The sequence below is a fragment of the Gallus gallus genome, chromosome 19 (assembly GCF_016699485.2).
Source record: "Gallus gallus isolate bGalGal1 chromosome 19, bGalGal1.mat.broiler.GRCg7b, whole genome shotgun sequence".
NCBI lineage: Eukaryota > Metazoa > Chordata > Aves > Galliformes > Phasianidae > Gallus > Gallus gallus.
This window is the reverse complement of record NC_052550.1, coordinates 6092714-6111144: the sequence shown is the minus strand read 5'-3', so window position 1 is coordinate 6111144 and position 18431 is coordinate 6092714. Positions and strand designations below refer to the sequence as shown.

The window sequence follows — 18431 nt, the reverse complement described above, 5'->3', positions numbered from 1 at the left end:
GTCGTGCCTGTCATTTCCCTCGCGGGCAGCACGGCAGAGGCGCCGGGGTGCTGGGGCCGGCTGCAAGGCCTGCCCCTCTCAGCGCCATCTTGAATACCATCTACGCTTTGGCGCTTACGCCCCCCCAAATCGCGTTGCCGGAAGTGACGCAAAACGCACGACCGGAAGTGGTGGCGGCGTGAAGGCAGCATGGTGGCGGCCGGCGCGCACCGGGCCGGGCCCCTGAAGCAGCAGAATAAGGCTCATAAGGGCGGGAAGCACCGCGGGACGGCACAGCGCCGATCTGGGGGTGAGGCGGGGCGGCCCGGGGAGGTCCCCACCGGGTCCTCGTTGGCCTTATCGCCGCCTGACCGCTCTCTCCCCGCAGGCCGAGTCTCCGTCAAGGCCCTGCCGCACCGCCGGCGCCGCGATCTGAACAGGGTGGACCGACGGCACCAGGCGCTGCAGCTCCGCAGACAGCGCAAGGAGGCTGTGAGGGCTCGGGGGTTCTGGGCCTGGCGTGGGGAACGGCTGGTGGGGTGGGGTGTGGGGTAGCTTTGTTGGATCAGGTCGCTTTGGGTCTAGGAGCTGAGCAAGTCAAGCGTTGTAAGGCTGAACTGTGGAGCTGCAGTCTTGATCCAGCGTGTGGGATAGGAGCTGGGCCAGGGATGGTTTTCACGCTGTGGATCTTTGCCTGTAGGTGCTAGCAGAAAAGCGGAGCTTAGGCAGCAGGGATGGGCCCCCACACCTCGTGGTCGTGGTGCCACTGCACGCCAGGGCTGCAGCACACGATGGCCTCCGCCTGCTGCAGAGCCAAGACTCGGCCGTTGTCCACGTGGATGAGGGAAAAGCTGGCAGCTTTGCCATCCTCTGTCCCCGGCTCAAGCAGCGCTGGCGGTTTGTGACGGCGCAGGCAGGTGAGGAAGCACTGTTTGTGGGGGTCTCAGCTCTGTACCCCCAGCAGCCCCAGTAACTGAGGTGTTTTGTATGCAGGGGATCTGCACGCTGTCATGGACCTAGCAAAAGTTGCCGATTCCCTCCTTTTTGTCTTGGATCCTATGGATGGCTGGGACAGCACAGGGGAGCACTGTCTCTCCTGCCTTTTTGCTCAGGGGCTGCCTAGTTATGGTGAGATTAAAACTCAGAGCTTCTAGTGGGCTACAGGTTGAGTGGGGTGGTTGAGGGGGGGATTACTGTTGCAATAAGTAGAAACTGTATATGTTAATAAGTAATCATAGGCCTTTTGGCTGTTCTGTTTCTGAGAACAGGTCAGGTAAATGCTGTCTTATTGTCTTACTCTCCTCTAGGGCAATGCTGGAGTTCTAGGCTTAAATCTCAGATGTATTGTGGTTATTAGTATCGCAATGGTTGTCTAGGTGTGTAGAGCAAAAGGAGTGAGATGTTTTCTTGCTAAGTTCAATTCCCAGACCCTTATTTCTATGGTCACGTTTAGTCTTAAAGTCTTATATCTAAAGACAAATTTTCTGTCTTTTTTTGGGGGGGGGGGGGGGGGGTGAAACTGCCTTTTTAACTTGTATTGTCAGTCTGTTTTTTGGTTATTTGAGTTGCAGACATCAAAGTTAGTGTTAATGCTTTATGAAAGGGATATAAGGAGGTTTGGGCTCTGATGGGGAACTCTGTTCTGTGTCCTTTGTAGCTCTTGCTGTCCCAGGGGGCACTGACCTGCCACCAAAGAAGCGGATAGACGCCAAGAAGAAAGTCGCCAAAGCTATTGAGAAGTGGTTTCCAGAAGTCAAGCTCTTTCCCCTAAACACAGAGCAGGAGTCCTCAGTGCTGCTGAGGCACCTTGCTACCCAGAAGCAGCGGCATCTTGCTTTTCGGGACAGGCGAGCTCACATGCTTGCCTATGCTGCTGAGTTTGTGCCCAGTCAGGAGAGTGACCAGGTTGGGACCTTGAAAGTGTCTGGCTTTGTCCGAGGGCAGACCCTCAACGTGAACAGCTTGGTGCATATTGTGGGGCATGGAGACTTCCAGATGAGCCAGGTGGATGCCCCCCCCGACCCTCTCTCTTTGAATCCCAGAGTGGTTAAAGGACAGAAGAAGAGTCAGGGCATGGATGTGCAGGTATGTGGGAGATCATTGCTGCACCCATTAAAACAGTGTTTCTAAACTTTCACTCAGAAAGTACGTTTGGTTCTGGGTGGTAAAGGGTGGGGAAAGAGGGAGTTTTATCGAGAGAGGCGATAGGTTCGTGTTCTGCCAGTGAGTTGTGACTCCCTTGCAACATAACTGACGTGACACTGGAGGGAGTTTCTGCTGTTTCTTGGATATTTTGTGGTAGCTAGGGCTGTGGGAGGAGTTGTCCTTGGCTTTAAACTGTTCATTAGCTTCAGATAGATAGTTTCATAGCTGGGGACTCTGCTTTTGCTCTTCAGGAAGACTCTGCAAATGGTACTGATGAGATGGAGGAAGATGTTAAAATCCTGATGAAGGCAGATGCGAGCAAACAGGAATCTTTACAGTCAGAAGTGGTTCCTGATCCTATGGAAGGGGAGCAGACGTGGCCAACTGAAGAAGAACTGCAAGAAGCAGAGGGTGAATAGCAGTATTTCTGTACCTTTCCCTTGCCCTGTTACAAGGGTTGTTAGAAACCACCTGCTGGTGGGATAGCTAAAGGTGGCTGTGGAGAAACAAGCTAGCTGGGAACCAAGGCATTTTTTTGTGACTTCTGCTCCTGGTTCCCCTCACCTGACTGCAGTGCTGGCTGCTTTACCTGACAGCAGGGTTTCATTTTAGCTGCCTTTTCTAGGCTTTAACAAGTTCTGTTCTGGGGAATAGTGACTCTGGTCTCTAGAGGCGGGCTTGGTTCTCCTGGTGTAAATGCTGTTGAGCAAAAGGAGATTTGTACCTGTAGTAACCATTGGTGGGAATTTTCACAGCGTCTCAGAAAGAGAACAAAAGGGTGGTGAAGGTCCCCAAAGGTACATCCAAGTACCAGGCTGCATGGATTGTGGATGATGGAGAAGAAGGCAGTGAGGAAGAAGATGATGATGAAGATGATGATTTTGGTGATGATATGATGGAAGAGGCAGTTTCCCAGGTAACTCTTAAGAGCTGATACTGCAAGTGATCTTCTGGATGCCATTGCATATCCTAGCTCAGCCCTGTCCTTGTAGCTTTCCCTATGCAAGAACACAACACTGAGATAAGACTTGCTTGGATTTCCACTGTTAAGCCTCTCGCATCTCTCCTGTTACTTCTGGCCTGCTAGATACCAAAATGGGGAACTGTGTTGTAGCTTGGGCTATGAATCACACTGTGCAAATACATACAGGATTTGCAGTGCTGCAGAGACATAACAGAGTGCATATGCTCTCCTATGTGTCAGGAGGGAGAAAGCAGTGAGGAGGAAGAAGAGCTTGCAGAGGAGGAATGTGAGACCATGACCGTGTCTGAGTGCGTGCGGGATGACCAGTATGATGAGAAGGTGGAGGAAGATGAACAGATGCTGGAGAAATACAAACAGGAGAGAATGGATGAGATGTTTCCAGATGAGGTGGACACACCACGTGATGTGCCTGCCAGAGTCCGGTAAGAAACTGCATGCAATGCTGGGAGAGGAGCTGGAAGGGGTTCTTCTCTCTGGTTTGTTGAGGTAGGGCAGGAAGCCTGTGATGTCCTAGCCATGATGTCTGAACCTGGCTGAAGGACTCTTCTGAAGATGAACCCTTAGGCTCTGAGGCTTCCAGGGGAGATACTAGCTGAGGCATTGCCCCACTCCATGGGGTGGAAAGAACCTGTCCTGAGCTGGGAGAGAGAGGAGGAAGGCAGAGTCCTAGTGTTAGTCCTTGTGGATTTGTGAATCAGTTTGTCTTTCCTGTTGTCTGTCCTTAAGGTTCCAGAAGTACCGAGGGCTTAAGAGCTTCAGGACTTCTCCGTGGGACCCCAAAGAGAATCTCCCAAGGGACTATGCAAGGATTTACCAGTTCCAGGACTTCTCCCGAACCAGAAAGAACATCTTCCGGCAGATAGAGAAAGAGGAGACTGAAGGAGCTTCGGTAACTCCCGTTGATGCTATTCTTCTGGGTTCCCTCTCTAATCCTGGCCTTGTATCTGTCCTGACGCTTTTTTTTCCACTGCAAGAGGTATTGACAACTGATGCTCTCTTTGCAGGTTGGCTGGTATGTTACACTGCATGTCTGCAATGTCCCCGTCTCAGTGATGGAGAGCTTCAAAGAAGGGAAGCCACTAGTGCTGTTCTCACTGCTTCCCCACGAACAGAAGGTGACTAAGTTTGGCTCTGCTGATTCCTTGTATGTGTGCAGCTCTTCACATGATTCTCCTGATGCTGCATGGGTTGGAGGGGCTGCAGAAGGTTTAGGCTAAGATTTCCATGCATTGCTTGCATTTTGAAACGGGATCTTCCTTTGGTCAGAGCAGCCTGAAGCTTACAGAGGTGTTCAGACTAGAGTGTCTGAGCCTGGCTGGTTTGCGCTGATGACCAGTGAAGGCAATTTGTCCTTGTTGCAGTGTTTACTTTCTGCTCTTGATGTTATTTGCCAGCCCTGCTGTCAGCATCTCACAGCGTTGTCTCTCCTGCAGATGTCTGTGCTGAATTTCCTGGTGCGGCGGCATCCAAGCAACAGTGATCCAGTGAAGGCAAAGGAGGAGCTGATCTTCCACTGTGGGTTCAGACGCTTCCGAGCTTCCCCGTTGTTCTCCCAGCACACATCAGGTTTGTGAGGGGACTGGTGGGGAGAGAACAGGTATGCCAGGAAGCAGGGCTGGGGTTTCTAGGGCAAGAAGCCTGTGATGTCTTAGCCACAATGTCTGAACCTGGCTGAAGGATTCTTCTGAAGACACACACTTGGGCACTGAGGCTTCCAGGAGAGGCACTGAACAGTGGGGAGTGGGAGAGCTTGGGCAGCACGGTTTTCTGGTTCTGGCAAGGCAGTGGCAAGTTCCATACAGTGAGCTGGCAGCTCAGAGGATCACATTCATTCCCAGATACTCTGCCAGCAGAGAAGTGCTGTGTGTAGCTTGCTGTCTTTCAACACAGCCCTTTTGCTGGGAAAGGAGTTCAGTGGGGTTTCTGAGATCTCTAAGGACTTTTGTTGGACTGAACTTGATCACTGCTGTTCTATCCTAGCTGATAAGCACAAGCTGGAGCGTTTCCTGCGCCTGGATGCTGCCCTGGTGGTGACTGTTTATGCTCCCATCACTTTCCCACCTGCCTCAGTGCTTGTTTTTAAACAGAGAAGTAATGGTGAGTTCGGTTAGTGCTGAAAAAGCTTTGTGAAGACATAAATGTTAGCAGGTTTTTCCTATACCCTACCAATGAGCGCATGTATTCATAAAGCATGACTTGAAAAAAGAAAAGTACCTTCATGCTGTTTGAGAGAATTAACTGCTTTCCTTCTCTGTTACCACTGACACCTTTGTTCCTGCTGGGGGGTTGCTCTGGGCCTTCACCTATTTGGTGAAGGGGGGTTGTGGTGAGGGAGGCGGTGATGGAGGTGCATTTGGTCACGCTACCCTCGTGTGTTAATCAATTTGTCTTGCAGGAATGCACGACCTCATTGCTACGGGTTCTCTGCTGGCTGTGGACCCAGACAGAATCATCATCAAGCGGCTGGTGCTCAGTGGTCATCCTTTCAAGATCTTTACCAAGGCAGCTGTGGTGCGATACATGTTCTTTAACAGAGGTATGGCCTGTCTCTGCAGTGGGAAGAGGGAATGTGGAAGCAGAACAACTGTGCCTTGCGTTTGTGTGGCAAAGCCCGTTGCTTACTTGCCATTTGTGTTTTGCTCTCTAGAGGACGTGATGTGGTTTAAACCAGTGGAGCTAAGGACAAAATGGGGTCGTAGAGGACATATAAAAGAGCCATTAGGTAGGTTTGGTTCTCTATTTGTCTCTTATGGTGGACAGGATGTGGTCTTCCAGGGCAGGAGTGACACCTAATGGCCTCTTCTGCTCTCTGCCTAGGGACCCATGGCCACATGAAGTGCCACTTTGATGGACAGCTGAAGTCCCAGGACACTGTGCTGCTGAACCTCTACAAGCGCGTTTATCCTAAATGGACTTACGACCCCTATGTTCCAGAGCCTGTGCCGTGGGTGAGGAGTGAGAGTGCACTGCCAGTGCAAGAGGTAGAAATGGAATAAGCCTCCAGGCACAGTGCTATTGCAGTTTGTGCCTCTCCAGCTGCTGTTCTCAGCCTAAGCACACCATGCACACTGATGTCCTGGGTATATCAGTGCTAGGGTTTGTACTGGGGCAGCTGTCTCAACAGTTGGTGCTTAGGATCGACTACAGTTATTTATTTTAATGGAAATGCTTTTCAAAAAATATTTAAGTCCCTGTGTCTCAGTGGTGGGCAGCTGTAGAGGCCAAATGGGACTGTGTGAGCACCCTGCTGTTCTGTGAGCCGTGTGGCTCGCTGAGCCTTTTGTCTTCTTGCTCTGCCATAGCAGTGGGTGAGATGATTTTGCTGTATCAGACAGGAGTTTGTTGGAGGTTGCTGATGACACAGAAAGGTGAAACAGCAGCTGGGCAGTGGCTGAGTGCAGCGTGCTTCAAGGTCTGTTCCAGAGCAGGATGGCTGGGGAGGGGAGAAGCAGCAGTGCTTTGCTTTCAGGCTCCCTGTAGTCACCATTAGCTTTGTAACCAAGTGATTCTGGGCTGCAGAGGTTACCTCCATCTTTCCTTACCCTTTCACAGAAGCTTTCAAACCTCTGGGATTGTTCATCTAGTTTTTAGTATCATACAAACCCAACCGTACAAATTCAAAGCCAGGTTCCCCCCACTGGATACGCCGCTCTGTTCTCAGTCTCCGTCCCCAGGGAGCTCTGTGAGCCAGGTCAGGGAGCTCAGGTCCACGTTTCCTCCGCACAGCACGATGCAAACATTCTCCACCTCCCGGGGGACTGCCTGGAACTGCTCTGAAAGCACGGCTGCGACTCCCACACCCGCTGTTGGCTCTATCAGCAGCTTCATCCTTTCCCACACCAGCCGTGTGGCTCGCTGTTTGGGACAGAACAGCAGCTGTCATCCCAGCAGCAAGTACGTGCTCCTCTAGGGCTACGGAGGGCACCGCGTGTACATCTGGCTCTGCAGCACTTTGGGAAGGGAGAGCAGAGTTTCCGCCAGCTCCTTCCAGCTGGAAAGAGTGGTGGTGTTTGCACAGCTGCTGTGGTGCACAGGGTTTGCCCTGAGAGAGTGCAGGGATGAGAACGGAGGAGCAGAGCTCGGATGGAGCCAGCTGCCTGCTGGCAACTACTGCGAGGGGAGGCAGAGAGTGCTTACCTTGATTTCTTCCTCTGAGACGGTCAGAACATCGTCAACCAAATCCCTAATGATGGGCCATGTGTTTTCTCCAATGCTGGTTTTAACTGCATCAGCGATGGTGACTGGAGTGTGTCGGTTGGGGGTCAGTTCCCCTCTCAGCTTGGACTGGTAGCAGTCATCTGCATTGCGGGGTTCGGCAGCAAACACTTTCACATCTGGTCTCAATGCCTGCAGAGAGCAGGAGAGGCAGTGGTTGCTTTGAGTACCTGTGCTCTGTTGCTGTGCTTGCAGGGGGGCTGTGGTGCAGCTGTGAGGCAGCTCAGAGCAGGATTTCTGTTCTTAGAGACAAGCTGCTGCCTGCCTTGGGCACCCTGACAAAGGTGGAGGTGCAACCATCATCTCTAAGCTGTGCTGTTACTTACCTTGATGGCCACTGCTATTCCTGCTACCATTCCTCCGCCCCCAACAGGAACCACCACTGCATTCACCTCCGGTGCCTGCGCAGAAAAGAAACGTGAGCCATTTCTATGGCAGCTCTGTACCCTCGTGCTGCATCCCCTCACCTGCTCCAGCACCTCCAGGGCAATAGTGCCCTGCCCTGCGATCACGGCCGGCTCCTGGTTGGGGTGCACCATGACTCCTCCTGTCTCCCGGACCACCCGTGCAGCTGTCTCTGCTCTGGACTAAAGGCAAAGTGCAGCAGTTGGTCCAGCAGGGCAGGGAGCCCCGTCCTCAGCTGCTCCCCCCCTCCCCACGCCTTACCTCATCACTGGGCTCGCACGGCACCAGCGTGGCACCATAGGCACGGATAGCAGCTTGTTTACAGGGCGGGGCTGTGCGGGGCACCACGACGTAGGCAGGGATGCCTGTTGGGACAGCGAGAGTTGCGGGGGTGGGGGGGGAATTTGCACGCTGCAAAAGGGGAATGGGGTTTGGGCTGTGCTATGCCTGCGGGAAGGAGAGCCCTCCTGCTGCTCCGCAGGGCTGGGGGCTGTTAGGGGAGCGGCGTGCAGCTGTGCTGCTGTCTGCCCCAGGGGACACGTGTTCTATCTCATGCTCTGCTCGTTAACTTCCCCCCTATGTTACCTTCATCCCGGGCCGCACAGGCGAGCGCCTGCCCGTGGTTCCCGCTGCTGTGCGTCACTATGGCGCGGGGCCGCTCCTGCCCTGCCCTCTCCGCCTCCTCCACGAGGCTCCTGACCGCGTTCAGCGCCCCGCGGATCTGCAACGAGACACGCGGGTGGGCTCCGCACCCCTCCCCCGGCACCCCGGCACGGCACCGGCCCGTCACACCTTAAAGGAGCCGGTGCGCTGGAAGAGCTCGCACTTGAAGAGCAGCCTGCGGCCGGCCAGCCGCTGCAGCGTCCCGCAGGTCAGCACGGGCGTGCGGTGCACGCGGCCCCGCAGCCGCCCCATCGCCGCCCCCACGTCGGCCACCCGCACCGAGCCCATGGCCGCGCCGCTCCTCGCCGCGCCGTGCGCATGCGCGCGTTCGGCCGCCGGGCTCCGCGCGAGGAAGTTTGGCCCCGCGCGGCCGCCGTCCCCGCCCCGGCGCGAGGCAAGATGGCGGAGGGGCTGGAGCGCGTCCGCGTCTCGGCCGCAGAGCTGCGGGACATGGTAGCCGCGCAGGCCCGCGCCGGGGCGGCAGGAGGAGCAGGTGAGGCGGGCAGAGGGAGATGGAGGCGGCGGAGAGCCGCCGTTCGGGCTTTTTGTCTCTTCTCGCCTCGGCGGTGCCTGCCCTGTGGGTGTGCGCTGGGCCCGGGACCGCCGTTGTCGCTGTGGTGAGAGAGCGCGGGGATTCAACGGCGGCGGCGCGGGCACAGAGCGGGCACTGAGGGCACGGCCCGGCTGAGGGCGTGAGGCGAAACGCAGCGCTTTGTGCCCTGGCTGTGCTGCGTAGCTGTGTCGGGGCGGTGCGCTGCCTTCTGTGAGGGGTTTTGTGGCGGTGTGGTTACGGGGAGAGGGTTGAAAGTGTTGTGAGTTGTGAGCACGGATGGGGAAACGCGGCCCTGTGAGCAGAGCGGTGGGGCTGCGCCCGGGTAGGGGGGTCCTGCAGTGCTGAGCTGCTCCCGGAGCCCGCGGCGGGGCCGTGCTTTGTGTGCCGTGCTCACAGAGCAGTACTGGCGCCGGGCGCTGTGCTGTCTGTCTGTTAACTCGTTGGTTCTTCGGGGCAAAGCCTGCTGCAGGATGTGTTTTGTAAGTGAGGGTTCAGGATTTGGCCAGCTTTGTCAGGCTTCTTCATTTCCTGCTCTCGCTCATTGATTTCCTGTGAGCCTCAACAGGGCATTTCACGTGCATTCTTTCAAAGCAGCTTTCAGGGTGTTATTTGTACTTTGCCTTCAGTTAATGTTTCTGCTTGAATATTTGTTGTGAGCTTTTCTCGTCCTTGTGTGGTTTGTGGTGGGAATAACTCTCTTTCACGTTGGGTATCAGGAACAATTTCTTCTCAGAAAGAGCGGTGATGTATTGACACAGGTGGTGCTGTCACCACCCCAGAGGTGTTCCAGAGCCATGGAGTTGTGGCTCTTAGGGATGTGGTTTCTTCATTGGGTGCGGTGGGGGTGGGCTGATGGTTGGGTTTGATGATGTCAGAGACCTTTTCCAGCCTTAACGTTCCTACATTTTTCTCTATTTTTTCCTAGAAAACATGAAGGAGGTGAAGGAGCCACGGCATCGCAAAGACAACAGGCGTCCAGATCTGGAGATTTACAAGCCTGGCCTCTCCCGACTGAGGAGCAAACTTGTGCCACCAAAGCACGAGGCTTCTGAGAAGGAGAGGAGCGGAGCTGAGGAAGGCAAGGGGGAAAGTGGCCCTTCAGGAGGAGGATCCTTCAGGAGAAGGGCCTCCAGTCATGGAGAACTTCAGCATGGTGACAGCCTCAACCAGAACGGTCCTTCACTGGGAAACAAAGAGGCAGAGACTAAAGGTGGTCTTCAGAGCCAGGAGGACTCGTGCACGCCGCTTGCTGTGGATGAATGTTGTGCCAAGACCACAAGGAGAGCCAAGAAACCAGACCAGCAGATCTATCAGCCAGGGAAGCGCCTGCATTTGGTTGCTAAAGAACTTGCCGTACGGCTGGCTACTGAGGAAATCACCTCTAAAGTGGAACAGCTGAGAGTTGAAGGAGGTGAAGAGACTGAGAAAGGTACTGCAGAAGATAACAATAGGAAAACCAAGTCAAGCAAAGAGGATAGAGAGGGAAGCCAGGCAGGGGACGGAGTGAAAGCCTCTAGGGCAGATAAAGGAAGACGACTAGAGCGAAGTGACAGGATGAGGAGGGCACACGATGAGGTGATGCAGGGGAAGCTGGGCGCTACAAAGCGGTACTCCCGCTCTGACAAGCGGCGGAGCCGATACCGCACGTGCAGCACGAGCTCAGCTGGAAGCAACAACAGTGTAGATGGAATCCCGCTGGTGGATGGGATGGAGAGACGGCAGGAGCGTGCTAGAATGCGTCCTAGGAAGCAGCTCTCTGCATCCTCCACTGACTCCTTGGATGATGACAGAATTGATGAGGCAGAAGCATATGCCTCCAACAGGGTTTCAGATAGGAAAAAGCGTTCAGAGCAGAATCGAGCTTCTAGGAGTGAAAGTGAGTGGAGCAGCAACGGCAGAGAAGTCAAGGGACACTTCCGAGTCACTTTTGACAGCAAGACTATGAACAGAGATATCATTCTAGCAGACACAGATAAAAAAAATACCCTGAAGGCGTTTTCTAGTTGCAATGACTCAGAGACTTTGGAGGCAAGGAGCCAGAGCAGAGAGCCCCAGGGGAGGGGCCGTGGGATTCTGTTCCTGCCTGCCAACACAGACCTCTCCGCCAGCGCTGTGGGCTCCCCTGAACCCAGTCACCCCGGGCCCCGGCTGCTGCTTGGTGGTGCTGGCAGTAAGGGCTCCCGAAGCCGGGGCCGAGGTGGCACCGCTCGCAGGTTGTGGGACCCCAACAACCCGGACCAAAAACCTGCCCTGAAGAGCCAAACCCCACAGCTTCACTTCCTAGACACGGATGATGAAGTGAGTCCTACCTCCTGGGCGGAAGCCCGCCAGGCCCAGACGTCCTATTACAAGTTCCAAAACTCTGACAACCCCTACTATTACCCTCGGGCTGCTGGCCAAGGTCCGCAGTATCCTTACGGTGGGTACTCCCTGCAGTATCCAATGGGTCCAAGCAATGGCGTGTACCCAGGAGCCTTTTACCCCGGGTACCCTGGCCAGGCAGGGCAGTACATGTGCGGCCCACTCACCCCAGCTCCTCTGAGTCCTGAGATGGAGCAGCAGATGCGGAACATGCAGCAGCAGGAGCTCAGCAAACTCCTCCGTGAGGCTGGGAACCAGGAGCAGCAGCTCAGCAATCTGCTTTCCAGAGACCGCATCAGCCCAGAGGGGCTGGAGAAGATGGCCCAGCTGAGGTTTGTGGCTGAGTCATTTCAAGAGTGAATTTCTACTAGAGCTGTTGTCCATAATGTTTTCTTACTGGGGATCTGGGGAATGGGGGACATTGATATCTGAGGGACAGGGGCTATAGTTCACTATCTTCTGATGTGTTGGGGATGTTTATCATGTACCAGTGGTGTCTGGTTATTGAAAGAAACTGCCAGCAAATATCTCTTTGGCCTGGGCTGAGGATTAAATTGTGGCTTCTCATGGTTGTGGAATGCCTTGCCTGTGCTGAAGGCATACAGGGGAGCAGGACAAGCATCTGCTGCAGTTCTTGGGTTCTTCTTGCTGGAGCTGGGCTCTCTTGGTTCCAGGGCTCTGTTGTACTTTTGCTTTCTTACCTGCCTTTGATTGGTGATGTGCATTGTGGACTTCAGCGCGGCAGCTCCCAGCTTGTGCTTGCAAAGTGTTGTGTGGATTCCTGGTGCTGTGTGGCAGCGACAGCACTCTCTACGTGCTGATAGTTTTGTTCTTGATGCTGTTCAGCCCTGTGACATATGGCAGTCCCCTGGGGGTGGCCTGGTGAGGGCGGTCTAGCGAGAGGAAAGTGACACTGGCACTCTGGAGGGCAGTTAACGTGGCTGGAGCGAGTTTCTACTTGGCATCTACCACGTTTACTCATGGTCTTTGGGGCTTCTCTGTAGGCTTATTTCGGAGCTGACTGGCAGTAAATCTGGCAGCTGAGCTCTTTTCAGGGCTTGTTCTGTATTTGAGGGACTCACAGTACAGACCACAGCGAGGGATACGTATGCTCTGGTAACAGCACTGGAGGTTTCAGGTTAGGATGTTAATGGCACCTACAGAGAGGCTGTGCTGCCATGGCCGATGAGGGCTGCCCTTCCCCAGAGCACAGGTACAGTTGGTCCCTGCCCAGCAGCAGCATGTGTTCCATTTCATCAAGTTACGTGGAGGAGTTCTGTTCCAGTGTCTGGGCTGGGCTCTCATTAGTTGGTGAGGGGAACATGGTTTATTATTCCAAAATGCCTTTTGGTTGCATGAAGTGGTATGCAGGTCATTGTAATGGCAAGATCTCTTGCTTGTAGGGGCTTTGTGTGCTAGTTCCTGGCCCTTAGTAGCTAGGCTTTGTGCTTGGAAGGAGCGGAGCCTGGCAGTGTATGCTTTTTTCTGTATTACTTTCAGGAGATAATTAGGTCTTGCTCTTCCCAGAGGCAGAGCTTTAGCAGACTCTCTTTGCTCTTTGGTAAGTCCTAATCCTTTTTTACGCGTGCAGAAAGAGAGATGGTCCTTTCAATTTGTTCTGCTGGAGCAGAAGGGGTGTTTGGTTACAACAGCTTCCATCTCATTCTAGGGCATGTGTGGAAGCATCCATTTGCCATAGCATGTGAGCCAAGCAAACTGCTGACATCTCTTGCCTGCAGGATGAGAAGCAGCAGGTGGCTCAGCACGTGCTCCCTGCCTGCTCTGCCAGGCAGTTGTGTTGACTGCTGATTGTGTTTCACTCTAGAGTGGAGATGCTGCAGCTGTACGAGCGGTGCATTTTGATGGATATCGAGTTCTCTGATACCCAGAATGTGGACCAGCTGCTGTGGAAGAACGCCTTCTACCAAGTGATTGAGAAATTCCGGCAGCTCCTCAAGGACCCTCTGGGGGAAAATGCCCAAGAAATTCGGAACAAACTTCTCCAACTTCTGGATGAGGTAAGAAGAGAGAAACACCCCCAGGCTTTGCTAATCCTTGGGTTGGTAGGTGTTTAGAACAGGTTGGTATAACTGGACAGCGAGCTACTCTTTGTGGTGTGTTTATTGCTCTGTGTGCCTTAGGCTATGCTTATGCAAAAAGAATGCACAGACAGATTACAATTTAGTGCAGTGGGTGTTGGTCCAGGTGCATATTTGTTATAATTTAGATCAGGCTTGCTTTGGTGTGTTCTGTTTTGATGAGAAACTGATTTAAGCTAAAATGAGCTAAACATCTTTAAGTGGAAAGAAACAAGGGCATTCACAGAGGTGTTTGTGCTATCTTTATCAATTTGCTGAAAAGTCATTCTGTTAGACACTCAGCTCGGTTTACTCGTTGTAGAAGGTAGGCTGACAGATCCAAGAGGATGTGTTTTATAGAATTATGTTGGCAGGAAGGGACTGCTGGAAGGCGTCAGTCCAACCTCCTGCTTGGAGCAGGACTGTGGCTAACACCAAATCAGGTCAGCCTTGACTTTGTCTAGCTCAGCCCTAAAAAACTGAAGCTGGAGATCCTCTGGCCTTATCGTTGCTTTCTGAAGAGAACAGCCCAAACCAGTGGGAGAGGGACCTTTCCTGCAGTAACTAAAGGACAGTGTTAAGATTTTCTGCTTGTCTTTGGAAAAATTGTGTCAACCAAATACATGTGTTCTGCAGGGCACTTCCTTTTTTGATGGCTTACTCCAGAAGCTGCAGGTGTCGTACCAGTTCAAGGTGGAGGACTATATGGATGGGATGGCCATCCGCTGTAAGCCTCTGCGGAAAATGGTAGGTTGGCTTTCTCCTGGAGTCTTCTCCTCCAGTTAATGGCATGCAACGTGCTGGACTCAGCGTGCTGCCCTTGCCAAGAGGTGGGCAGCTGAACTCTGAATAGACAGCAGTGTGTTTGCAGGGAATCTCAGCTGTTGGAGAACATGTTGAACTAACTCCAGTGTATTAACATTTCTCAGCTCCCTTTGCAAAGAAAGAACTTTTCTTTTTGTATTGTCTCTTTGACTAGGGCTAATAAGGAGAAGGAAGTGTCAGAGGTACCCTGGCTTGGCCTTAGATACTGAACAACTCTTACTTCTCTATGTGGAATTCAGAAAAATGAATGAGGAAGGCTAACAGTTGGGCTCCCTCTGAGGCATGACAGTGATTGCCCTGAGCTGTGAGTGCAGGTGTGAGGACAGCTGGAAGGAGGATATTTTAGTCAAGCTCCATTCCCAGAGAGATGTGTTTGTTTTAACCAATTTGTCTTCCTCACATTTCTCATGGACTGAATGAACCACAGATTCTGAAGCCTACTTCCTCTGAGTGAGAGCTAGAACGTTGCTGTAAGGCAGTAGGTATTTGGGGAGTTGGGTTGCCCTTACTAATGCTGAACCAGTGTCACTGAGCCTTGTCATTTAATTCTGTAACCTTCAGTTTGTCAGTGACCTCCTCTTAGCTCTTCACAGTCGCCATGAGCTCACAGGGAGTTAAGGTGAGTTGGGATGTGCAGCTCCCACGTGACGTACTGAATGCTTTCTTCCAGGTGAAGTACGCACTGATCAGTGCCCAGAGGTGTATGATTTGTCAAGGGGACATTTGCCGATACAGAGAACAAGCAAATGACACTGCAAACTATGGAAAGGCACGCAGGTATTGTGTTCTTCACCCCAGGGCTGAGCAAAGCTCTTCATCTATCTAGTTACAAGGGATGCATCTCATTTCATGCTTAAGCTTGCCTCTGGCCAAAGGGGTCTTTTCACGCCTCCTTATTGTATTGCAGTCCTGTGTAACTTAAAGGTATAAGTGTGAATGGTTTTTCTATCCAAAAAACAGCCCAGCAGATCCATCTTCCTCCAGCTGTGTGTGGTGGAAATTGTCCTGTGCTGATCCTGCAGCAGGGAGTGTTTGTGCTTCCGAAGCTGGCAAACCGATATATTTTCTGCTAGCTTTCCAGCTAGGAGAGATTCCCATATGTGCCCATATGCTCCGACTGCATCAGAAGTTATTGGCACCTGTTGCTTCCTATCACTCTTGTTTTGCCTGGCATACAGTCCTTTTTCTGATCTTTTTTTTTTTCCTGGAGCAAAGAGTGGCAGTGAGCAATTGAGCCCAACATGGGGCCCTAAAACCCATGGAAGGTTGAAACAGGGTGGGGAAAGCTGCCTGGTTGTGACGTGAACACCATAGAGTACACTGATATCTCACAGGGCTGGAAGGAGCACAGCGTGTTCATTATGCATCTGAACAGTGTTGACAGATTTGTGTGGCATGAAATAAGCTGGATAATACAACTGAGGGGAAATAGGAGGGAGGAATGGGCTGCTTCTTAACGGATGCCCCTTCTTCTGGGATAATTAAATAATGAGCTAAGCAGCTGGGAAGATTTGGTCCCAGCTGCCAAAAAGGCTAAAAAGGGGGAGGAGAAAAAAGTATTCTGCAAATAGCCTGTTTTCTGCCTGAGGCTGCGCTGGAGACAACACTTAGTGGAGCTGGCTAAGTGCTCATCTTCAGGCTGAGCCAAGAACATTTCTTTCTCCAGCTGTGTCTGCCTCTCCCTCTTGTCCTGTGCCCTGGCTCTGCCTCTCTGCGCTGGGTACAGACTTACTAGCTGTGCACACTCATGCAGGCAGAGGGCACTTGTGCAAAGGGCCTGTTCCCTGCTGGGCTGCCAGTGCTGCAGAGGCAACTTTGTGTCCTCCACAGCAAGGAAGGGCAACCTGATGTCCTCTGAATAACTTTTTCCCTGGTTCTTCCATTCCTCAGCTGGTACCTGAAGGCTCAACAAATTGCTCCCAAAAACGGCCGCCCGTACAACCAGCTGGCACTCCTGGCCATCTACACGGTAAGATGTCCATCATGCAAGGATGTAGCAAGCACAGGAGGAGCCTCTGGGAAGGCTGTGGGATTCCATCTGGTGGAGAAAGACATTGTTTAAGGCAGCACTTCCAGATGTTTTTTGTTTTTTTTTTTTTTAAAAAAAAAGTTGATGGCAGGGTGTGCTCAGTGGATTCCAGCTGTTGGCTTCAGACTGCTTTGTTAGATACACATTACTGCCCCAGGCTATCTACGTTTTGGGGACTGCGCTGTGGGCTGTTGAGAGTGCACTTGCATTAGAAGCGGGCTGCATTTAAGGTTTTGCATGAGATTTTTGTACTTGACTAGTCTAAGTGACATCAACACGCAGCTTTCTTAGGTTTTAGTTTTGCTGGCTCCTCCAGCCACGCAGGAAAGCTTGTTTCAAGGAAGATTTGCAGCAGATAGTGGGGGCATCAGCCTGGGGCATGGGGGCTGGTAAGGATCTGCTCATTTGCAGTGCTGAAAAGACATTGGTTTTTTTTTTTTTTTGGAATAGCAGTTCAGAACTGCAGGGTTTAGAAATGCAGTTTCCTAGTGGCTGGGAATGACTTTTCTGACTCCCCAAGTGGGACTTAAAGCAGCCACGTGTCCTGCCCTGCTGTGGTGTTCTGTACGGCCCTGAATGGCTGTGGGTCTCGGTGGTGTAAAGACTCAAGGAGTGATGTCTCACTGTGTTCCCTGTGGCAGGGCTGTGGGAGAGCAGATGCTGAGAGGTAGCTCAAGTGGGAGGCTGAGATAAGCAGGGCATCCTTCACCGCAGGCGGGAGTCTGGCAAAACTTCCCATATTCCTGGACCTCTGTGGAGTAATTTCCATATTCATGACAATGTTGAAAGGAGGTTTTTTTTCTGAACTGTCAGGAATTTGGTATTTATGCTGATGCCCTTTATTGCTGTGTTTGCTGAGAGATTTTTGTGTGAGCTTCTGGGTTGGTGGCTTCTGTGGCAACCTCAGGGCTAGAGCAAGCAGGTCTGCAAGCTGTTGTGTCAGCTGCCCTCCCTGACCCTGGTAAAATGCTTTTGCTGAATGTTGTATATAGTCGTGAATGAGGATGGAGAAGTCAAAGTCCAGCTTGTCTGTAGGGCTGCTCTTACTCTGTGTGTATCTCAGGCACTGTTGAGGAAGAAGGAAAGTGTATTGAGGAACATGGAAGGTGAATAGCGTGGGGGCTTTGCCCTGAGTTCCCCAGAATGAGTGCCAGCTCTGAGTTTGGTTGTGTTTTTGCAGAGGAGAAAGCTGGATGCTGTCTACTACTACATGCGCAGTCTGGCAGCTAGTAACCCCATCCTCACAGCCAAGGAGAGCCTCATGAGCCTGTTTGAAGAGACAAAACGCAAGGTGAGTCTTGGAGCTGGGCTGTGGGATGCTGCAGCTGCCTGAGCTGACCTGCAGCTGGAGACCTGCAACCTATGGAGGAGGCTGATGGAGGTGGCTTTTGGTCTTGGAGTCAGCACTTGCATACTTGTAATAAATTCCGTGTTGGTAGTTGAAAGAAAAAGAAAGCCTTCCAAATGATGGTATCTTTCTGCCTCTCCACAGTCTGCTTTTGGGGTTGTTTAGGCAGAATCTCTTAATTCTACATCACAGACTGTAAAACAGCCGAACTCAGTAAGGGCTGGAAGTTGCTGTGATTTGCAGCGTGGCCTCAGCATGCGGTTTGATTGTTGCCTTATCCCATAGGTGTCCCACAGAGGTAGGTGCCTCAAATGAAAGATGCAGCATGTTGGCAGTTAAACACTGCTAGGAACTGGATACAGCTTTCCCTCTCCCATAGTGCAGGCAGAGTTTAAAAATAAATGATAAATAAAAAAATCTCTCATCTGCACTCTCCTGTAGTGTCAGAAACCAAATTGTGGACCTGTCAGTGAGTTACTGTGGTTTTTAAGCTGGGACAAGTGCCAGTTTCTCCATGTAAATAAAATGATATATTTTTCTTGAACTTTGATCCCTGGATGATCTAACCGTGTCCTGTCTGCACAGGCAGAGCAAATGGAGCAGAAGAAGCACCAGGTGCTGGAGCTGAGCCCCAGCCATCGAGGGAAGGGCAAGAAGTCCACGTTGCGACAAGTTGGAGATGATGCCACACGGCTGGAGATCTGGATTCATCCTTCCCACCCCCGCTCCTCTCAGGGCCACGAGTCCGGCAGAGATTCTGAGCAGGACAATGGTCTTGGGAACCTCAGCCCCAGCGATGTGAGTACTGCAGGAGGCTGCTGCTGGCTTTGGTGTCATGTGTTTGG

The 18431-nt window shown here is 52.4% G+C and overlaps 3 protein-coding genes and 2 non-coding genes across 17 annotated transcripts in view; 4 read left to right on the top strand and 1 right to left on the bottom strand.

Annotated features, from left to right (window-relative positions):
• The first annotated feature begins 159 nt into the window (after positions 1–159).
• TSR1 (TSR1, ribosome maturation factor) lies at positions 160–6291 on the top strand. Its single transcript, XM_015296050.3, has 15 exons — positions 160–289; positions 368–471; positions 680–896; positions 973–1107; positions 1637–2064; positions 2376–2535; positions 2880–3040; positions 3329–3531; positions 3836–3998; positions 4114–4224; positions 4543–4675; positions 5090–5206; positions 5505–5645; positions 5757–5831; positions 5927–6291. The coding sequence occupies exons 1-15, from the start codon at positions 190–192 to the stop codon at positions 6103–6105; spliced, it is 2427 nt and encodes an 808-aa protein (XP_015151536.2). The 5' UTR covers positions 160–189; the 3' UTR covers positions 6106–6291.
• Positions 3601–3693, top strand: LOC112530096. Its single transcript, XR_003071342.2, has one exon. It is a non-coding gene; the product is annotated as a small nucleolar RNA SNORD91 family (small nucleolar RNA).
• Positions 4739–4831, top strand: LOC112530095. The gene has a single exon (XR_003071341.1). It is a non-coding gene; the product is annotated as a small nucleolar RNA SNORD91 family (small nucleolar RNA).
• Positions 6292–6676: 385 nt separating the features above from the next.
• Positions 6677–8699, bottom strand: SRR (serine racemase). Of its 9 annotated transcripts, none has more exons than XM_040650413.2 (7): positions 8522–8699; positions 8315–8450; positions 7991–8094; positions 7792–7911; positions 7651–7725; positions 7247–7456; positions 6677–7151 (listed from the first exon to the last, which is right to left on the bottom strand). In XM_040650413.2, exons 1-7 carry the CDS (start codon positions 8678–8680, stop codon positions 6690–6692), a joined length of 1266 nt encoding a protein of 421 aa, XP_040506347.1. In that variant the 5' UTR covers positions 8681–8699; the 3' UTR covers positions 6677–6689. The 9 variants fall into 9 exon arrangements, with proteins under 9 accessions (XP_040506347.1, XP_046758573.1, XP_001234891.2 ...); XM_046902617.1 differs by having other exon boundaries at positions 6677–7059; XM_001234890.7 differs by having other exon boundaries at positions 6677–6964.
• A 76-nt stretch (positions 8700–8775) lies between these two features.
• SMG6 (SMG6 nonsense mediated mRNA decay factor) overlaps positions 8776–18431 on the top strand; it is a 90964-nt gene continuing 81308 nt past the window's right edge. For all 5 annotated transcript variants that reach the window (XM_004946548.5, XM_004946547.5, XM_040650407.2 and 2 more), the window contains exons 1-8: positions 8776–8885; positions 9871–11638; positions 13132–13324; positions 14021–14131; positions 14880–14986; positions 16100–16178; positions 17419–17529; positions 18172–18384. In XM_004946548.5, the coding sequence (XP_004946605.3) occupies positions 8792–8885; positions 9871–11638; positions 13132–13324; positions 14021–14131; positions 14880–14986; positions 16100–16178; positions 17419–17529; positions 18172–18384 (2676 nt within the window). In that variant the 5' untranslated portion in view covers positions 8776–8791. The remainder of the gene's footprint in view (positions 8886–9870; positions 11639–13131; positions 13325–14020; positions 14132–14879; positions 14987–16099; positions 16179–17418; positions 17530–18171; positions 18385–18431) is intronic.

Coding starts and splice junctions, on each gene's coding strand:
- SRR (XM_015296056.4), bottom strand. CDS start 8,680: ATGGGCTCGGTGCGGGTGGCCGACGTGGGGGCGGCGATGGGGCGGCTG. Junction 8,451..8,521: donor AGCGCACCGGCTCCTTTAAG/GTGTGACGGGCC, acceptor GTCTCGTTGCAG/ATCCGCGGGGCGCTGAACGC. Junction 7,912..7,990: donor CGTGCGAGCCCAGTGATGAG/GTAAGGCGTGGG, acceptor CTTTGCCTTTAG/TCCAGAGCAGAGACAGCTGC.
- TSR1 (XM_015296050.3), top strand. CDS start 190: ATGGTGGCGGCCGGCGCGCACCGGGCCGGGCCCCTGAAGCAGCAGAAT. Junction 3,999..4,113: donor AGGAGACTGAAGGAGCTTCG/GTAACTCCCGTT, acceptor CTCTCTTTGCAG/GTTGGCTGGTATGTTACACT. Junction 4,225..4,542: donor TGCTTCCCCACGAACAGAAG/GTGACTAAGTTT, acceptor TCTCTCCTGCAG/ATGTCTGTGCTGAATTTCCT.